At 38.3% G+C, this 7,334-nt stretch overlaps 1 protein-coding gene across 2 annotated transcripts in view; it reads right to left on the bottom strand.

Moving 5' to 3' along the window:
• Positions 1-662: 662 nt before the first annotated feature.
• Positions 663-7,334, bottom strand: part of ash1l (ash1 (absent, small, or homeotic)-like (Drosophila)) — a 67,170-nt gene continuing 60,498 nt past the window's right edge. For both annotated transcript variants that reach the window (XM_062030062.1, XM_062030063.1), the window contains exons 26-27: positions 5,376-5,808; positions 663-2,766 (exon numbers count right to left, since the gene is read on the bottom strand). In XM_062030062.1, coding sequence (XP_061886046.1) covers positions 2,675-2,766; positions 5,376-5,808 — 525 coding nt within the window. In that variant the 3' untranslated portion in view covers positions 663-2,674. The remainder of the gene's footprint in view (positions 2,767-5,375; positions 5,809-7,334) is intronic.

Raw genomic sequence — 7,334 nt, 5'->3', positions numbered from 1 at the left:
TGTAAAGCACCAGTTCCATTGGCAGCAAAACAGGCCCAGAGCATAATACTACCACCACCATGCTTGACGGTAGCCATGGTGTTCCTGGGATTAAAGGCCTCGCCTTGTCTCCTCCAAACAAATTGCTGGATATTGTGGCCAAACAGCTCAATTTTTGTTTCATTTGACATCACATGGACAAAGATGAGACCTTCTGGAGGAAAGACGTGTGGACAATGTTGAAGAAACAAGTCCATGTCAGAAAACCAACACATTTAGCTGAACTGCACCAATTTTGTCAAGAGGAGTGGTCTAAAATTCAACCAGAAGTTTGTGGATGGCTACCAAAAGCGCCTTATTGCAGTGAAACTTGCCAAGGGACATGTAACCAAATATTAACATTGCTGTATGTATACTTTTGACCCAGCAGATTTGGTCACATTTTCAGTAGACCCATAATAAATTCCTAAAAGAACCAAACTTCATGAATGTTTTTTGTGACAAAAAAGCATGTGCTCCAATCACTCTATCACAAAAAAATAAGAGTTGTAGAAATTATTGGAAACTCAAGACAGCCATGACTTTATGTTCTTTAAAAGTGTATGTAAACTTTTGACCACGACTGCATATTCAAAATTAACCTACAACTGCAGCATTAAAGGAAAGTATATATCACATATTAAGAGAATAAAAAAGAATAACTCACAATAATGTAGTGCTTTTTATTAAAAAACAAAAACAAATATAAAACAAAACGTAAAAACCAACAGCATTTTTCCCATGACTTAAGAATCATAATTACAAACTTTTAATAACGAGTGGGAGGTTTTTTTTTGGACAAACTGTACACATCACAAAATGCCAATATGCCATTTACAATGCTTGCATCTTATTTTGTGATTGTCTAAAAAGAACGAAACAAATCACATAAAAAAACACAAATACAAGTACAAGCATTATACAATGACCACTATCACAAAACAGAACCATTTCCTATTTGAAAGATAAAATAAAAACAACAGGAACGTGTTCATGGTTTCCACCGTTTCACCTTTGTTTCTGTCACTGCTCAAAAATATAACATTTTCATGTTGGCTTGTTTTTTTAGTGTTCAACACTTTGCAGCAAAAAGGAGTGCATTTTCTCCTTTTATAAAAGCAGTATTATTAACAATAATCTGTGGCAAAGGTGTTGCTGTATCACTGCCGTGTCCCAATGCCGTCCTTTTGACATTCTTCACGTTCATGAATTTCATTTAGAGGCAACAAACTTGTGTTTCTATGCTCGAGAACAGATTATGGTGAAATTTTCAAGACATTAAAAAAAAAATCCTCCCAGTTTAAGTGTCTTCATTATAGCAATACAAATAAATCATAATATTAGCATTATTATAACTGCAATACATTTAGGGCATAGTCCTGTACAGTACAATAATAAACAAAAAAAATGCAAGATATTGCTTTTGGAGAAACCCCTCAGTGTGTGTGTATGTGTCTATATACATAACTTGGCACTGTACAGCTAAACCTTTGAATGGATTATTGGTCAGTTTACAATATTAGGACACTGCAGTGTGTCCCTTTTAAGCAGAGGCATTTGAAGGGGGGAGGTCTTGCCAGATATCACTTATTTTTTTTAAACATTCTCCATGGCAACAAATACATAGAGACAAAAACAATCCATTCCCCTCCCAATATACAGGATACACTTGTCTCACGAAATATAAGAAAATATTACCATCACAACACATTTCTTGTTAAGCATTGTTTCCTATAGTTTTTTTTAAAATTGTTAATTGCCATTAAGCCCTTGTTTTTTTTTGTAATTTTTTTTCTTTAAAAAACAGGAAAAGGAAATCTTCATGAAATCTGGTCGACTACAGAAACACTAAGTGTAAAAACAGGAAGTTGGACAGCACGGCTGAGTAAGGCATTACAGTTCAAGCCGGTGTCCATCCCACCTGATTTAGTTAAGCTGGTGAATCACATCAGTTGAAAAGCTGACCTTGTCTATGGGGTGGAGAAAAAAAAAAGGAAAATCAAATTTCTTAACAAGACGCTTTGACAAAAACACACATCCGGTCTTACCTTGAAGACACGGGTAGGCTGACTACAGTATAGAAGGGAAAGGACATAACGTCATCCAGTACTTTAGTGTGTTTTTGTTGCCGATACATAGCACGATAGCTTCAGTATCCATGGTAGCAAAAGTGCAGTTCACCCACCCTCTTTCTCAAGAGCAGCATCTGAGCAGACTGCTCAACTTGCATCTTCTTCTCTGTTAAGTACCAGCAAAGCTCATCCCTCATTGGACGCATTCTAAATTGCAGCAAAGTGCCTCCAGGGGGAGCAATTCTTCAGCGTCCCCATCTGCACTGACTCACTAAAGCCTCAGTCTCTTACTCAGTGGTCCCCACTCGTACCACGTGTCATTTTCTGTTATTGCATCTATCAGTGTGTGGGCTATTCCTCCTACATCCATCTTTATGATGACCTAAGTAAGCAAGCCTTTAAAATAGTCAATTTAATCCAAACCCCTTCCCCCCCCCCTACCAGCTAAGAAAGTCAAGTCTTGGAAGAGGTAAAATAGAAGGAGGTCCGAAAGATGCATTATGGTCTGGAAGGCCCGGACAGCCAACTAGGCTCATTTCCTTTCTTGCTTACAAGGCAGTCAGTTTGCCAGCAAAGTAGAAATGTTACTTTCTGCCAACAAAATCACCAAATCCTAGTGTCCGTCGCCGTAGGCGCCGCCCTGCACCCTCCTCCAGGAGATAAGTGACATCTACGGCTGTTGGAAGAACACAAAAAAAGTGGGCGCTTAAGAGTTTTGACAGAAATAGCTGACAGGTAAGGGCAAAGAAACGTCTAAAGGGCTCTTCTTTCCTAATGTGCTAAAAAGGTTTCATGGCATTCTTCTAAGGACAATACCAGCGTATATGTCCAACAAAATTCTGCAGAAACGAGGTCTGGTGTTCAAAAGTCATTTTGATCAGGGTGGTTAGTCTTTAAGAAATACATTTTGCTCTAGTTTTCCCCAAATTACTGTATTTTCCGGAGTATAAACCGCTACATTTTTCCCAAGCTTTGAACCCCGCGGCTTATACAAAGGTGCGGCTAAACTATGGATTTGTCATAGCTAACGGCTAAATTATGGAATGGATTAAGCAAAGAAATCAAACAATGTACTGAAATGATCCACTTAAGAACCTACTCAGTGTCCGCCCTGAGATCAGTAGGTTGTGAGTTCAAACCCTGGCCGAGTCATACCAAAGACTATAAAAATGGGACCCATTACCTCCCTGCTTGGCACTCAGCATCAAGGGTTGGAATTGGGGTTTAAATCACCAAAAATGATTCCCGGGCGCTGCCACCGCTGCTGCCCACTGCTCCCCTCACCTCCCAGGGGGTGAACAAGGAGATGGGTCAAATGCAGAGGACAAATTTCACCTAGTGTGTGTGTGACAATCATTGGTACTTTAACTTTAACTTTAGGAAACGGTTCAAACTCCAAGTGTTTACAAAGTACAAGGAAGAAGTATTATGATAAACATCTTGAACCTTACTAAAAAAAGAGATTCATTATTCATCTCATAAAGGATGAAATTTGACATCGATGACTTTTCTGTTTTGTTTGATCAGCCATTTTACTGCCGTGTTACAGAGGCACCGTTTGGAAAAATTTAAGGTATGTAAATAAACATTTAAAAAATCTTTCTATGTAAATGCCTAATTTCACAACATACTGGTACATATCTGCGGCATATAGTCTGGTGCGGCTAATACACGGAAAACAAATGTTCTTCTAAAATTTAGTGGGCTATTAGTCCAAAAAATACAGTATAACATTAGCTGATCTTAGATCAGTGGTTCTTAACCTGGGTTCGACCGAACCCTAGGGGTTCGGTGAGTCGGGGCTCAGCGTTTCGGCGAAGGTTAAAACACACCCGACTCATCATGTAAATACAAACTTCTCCCTATCGGCGTATTACGGCTACGGTAACAGCAGAAGTCACACTGATTTGCAGGTGTGTAATTTGTTGTGAGTTTATGCACTGTGTTGGTTTTGTTCTTTGAACAAGGTGATGTTCATGCACGGTTCATTTTGTGCCTCAGTAAAAAAACATGGTAACACTTTAGTATGGGGAACATATTCACCATTAATTAGTTGCTTATTAACATGCAAATTAGTAACATATTGGCTCTTAACTAGTCATTATTAAGTACTTATTAATGCTTTATTTGGCATGGCCTTATTATAACCCTAACCCTCTAACCCTAACCCTAACCAAATAACTCCAAAGTAAGTCTTTGTTGCTTAGAATATGTTCCCCTAGTGTCCAAATAACTCTAAATTAAGTCTTTGTTACTTAGAATATGTTCCCCATACTAAAGTGTTACCAAAAACATATAACTTTGTCTTGAATTTGAAAAAAAAACATTTTATTTTTCACTAAAGAAGGGTTCGGTTAATGCGCATATGAAACTGGTGGGGTTCGTTACCTCCAACAAGGTTAAGAACCACTGTCTTAGATGCTTTGTCTGCAAAGCTGTCTTCAATAATTCCTGCAGACACATTACACTGACGACAAGTAGTTAATGAGTAGTTGCAGAAGCTTCGCTAGGTTAGTTCCTTTCAGCAAGTGTCATACAAAGAGCTTTTAAACATATTCTATGGCGTAACTGGCTACATTTATAGGGTGTGTGTTTTTATAGATGTAGTTTTTTTTCATAGATTAAAATATATTTGATTTCATAGATCTAATTCTAACCACAACTTCAATTAATGCGGTATTGTAGATGTGTAACGATGCTAATACACTACTGATTAATTTTTAAATGTGGGATCAAACCATTAGTAACTAATGTGGTTTATCAGAGTAGCAATGGGATATTATAGTACAAGTGTGGCAAGCATTTTGGCAGAAAATAATCAAATAAATAGTGTTTCTAAAGACTGTAAAAAAAATATCTAGATTTAGTTTTTGGAAGTTTGCAGCAGAATGAGAAGGAAACAACAGGTTGTATCATTCCAGGGAGACCATTGCAGTTTGTACAAAGCAAGAACAAGTGGCAGGTTGAAAAATAGAATTAATGAGACATGATTAGATATTATAAATTAGACAAACATTACTAAGAAGCACAATAGTGAATATAAAAAAGAATAATGACTAATGTCCCGCCTTCCTTCTGTTAGAATTACCGGTAGTTTTTGGGATTGAGAGTCATCAGTCCCTGTATCTTCTGTGTAAGAAAAATGCAAGAGCTACCTTTTTACTCCTAAAGCCATCTAGTGGGAAGTCTTTATCATTCGGAAAGTGTATTAACAACTATGAACTGAAGAAAAAAACGCTCAATCATCTGCTGACCTACCACCCTGCTTTGTGTATGCTCCCTCACCATTCTTGCTGGGTGTTCTGTGCAGCAGGTCCAACAGAATCTTGTTGAGACGTTCCTTTTGGGCCTCCCTCCTGCCCAGTGCAGGGTGGTGAAGTGGCGAGCAGGCTGAGGAGGTTGGCTGCTCAAGCATCTCCTCTATCCTCTCTGCGGAGCTCTCCTCCAGCTCCTTTCGCTCCTCAGCCTCAGTCCCTTCCCCTTCCTCCTCGTCTCCGTCCCCTTCAGCTCTCTGAGGTTTGCCCGGTAAATGTTCAGTATCATCCGGAGCCCCATCCATGTCCTCTTCGAGTCTCCTGTCCTCCGCCTGAGGCAGGAAGTCCTCCCCCCTCTCGCACGAAGAGCCGTCGTCCTCACAGCCTTCAGATCCTTTGGATCTCTCACTTTTCCATGCCGACCGGCCTCCATTTCTCTTGTAGTTGTTGGGCACATAGTGAGGCTGCAGAAAGACAATTAGGACAAAGGTCATATATAATTTCAAACTTCAGTACATGCCTAACAATTGGATTTAAATTTCTTTTTTTTTCCTTCCTTGTCTTGTCCAGTTTACTCAGGCAAATCATATAGTTGATGTAGATGCCCATATTTGCTGTACAGATTGACTTTACAAAAGAGAAGTGTGAGATACTTCTCTTGGTGCCTTATTTGTATTTGACTTTATTAAATGGATTTATACTAATTTTTGACGCAGCCGGACCGGAGCCGGAGGGGATAGAAAGAGAAAAAAAGGAAAACAGAGGGGGAAATTGCAGGGACAAGAAGGGGATAAGACAGAGACAACAACAACAGCATCAGCAAATAGGATATCTACAAATATGATACGAAAAGTGATAGCAAAGAAGCAGTTATTGAGGTAAATATTAATAACACACAAATGATAATGAACATTATTGCACTACAAATGGAGCAATAAAAATACCAAAATAAATAGCACTATTGATAATGAATAATAGCAACAATTATCTGTATTATCAACAATACAATTGTTTCAAATGCAATATTACATATATGTCATGAAGTCAATGCATGTCAGCACCCAAGCCAGCCAGCAAGCCAATGCCAGCCAGTCCCCACAATTCCATCAGTAAACGGCCACCAATCACCGGCCCCACGAGCACTCCAAGCCAACACAGCACCGCCAACTTTCAAACGCATGCAATACATCCGTTTTTCGTACCACATCGACTGGTAAACAAAACAAATTGTTAGCAGATTTCTTCTGTAAAAGTCTAAGCCACGGGTGTCCTCATTTTTTCCACAAAGAGCCCCAAACAGATTATTATCATTATTATTATTCTTAAAGATGCAAAAATTAACCCGCCTTAGGTCAATATATGCTAAAGTACCGTATTTTTCGGAGTATAAGTCGCACCGGCTGAAAATGCATAATAAAGAAGGAAAAAAACATGTATAAGTCGCACTGGAGTATAAGTCACATTTTTTGGGGAAATTTATTTGATAAAACCCAACACCAAGAATAGACATTTGAAAGGCAATTTAAAATAAATAAAGAATAGTGAATAACAGGCTGAATAAGTGTACGGTATATGATGCATAAATAACCAACTGAGAACGTGCCTGGTATGTTAACGTAACATATTATGGTAAGAGTCATTCAAATAACTATAACATATAGAACATGCTATATGTTTACCAAACAATCTGTCACTCCTAATCACTAAATCCCATGAAATCTTGTACGTCTAGTCTCTTACGTGAATGAGCTAAATAATATTATTTGATATTTTACGGTAATGTGTTAATAATTTCACACATAAGTCGCTCCTGAGTATAAGTCACACCCCCGACCAAACTTGAAAAAAAACTGCGACTTATAGTCCGAAAAATACGGTATATGCTAATCAGAACAAAACATTGACATGAGCTTCGTGTTACAGGTGTCAAATTAGTATGATGTGTAATAAGACATATCACAAAAAAAACGTATTAATTCTTTTTTTTCAA

Source organism: Entelurus aequoreus, linkage group LG20 (genome assembly GCF_033978785.1).
Source record: "Entelurus aequoreus isolate RoL-2023_Sb linkage group LG20, RoL_Eaeq_v1.1, whole genome shotgun sequence".
Classification (NCBI taxonomy): domain Eukaryota; kingdom Metazoa; phylum Chordata; class Actinopteri; order Syngnathiformes; family Syngnathidae; genus Entelurus; species Entelurus aequoreus.
This window is presented reverse-complemented; position numbering and strand designations above follow the sequence as displayed.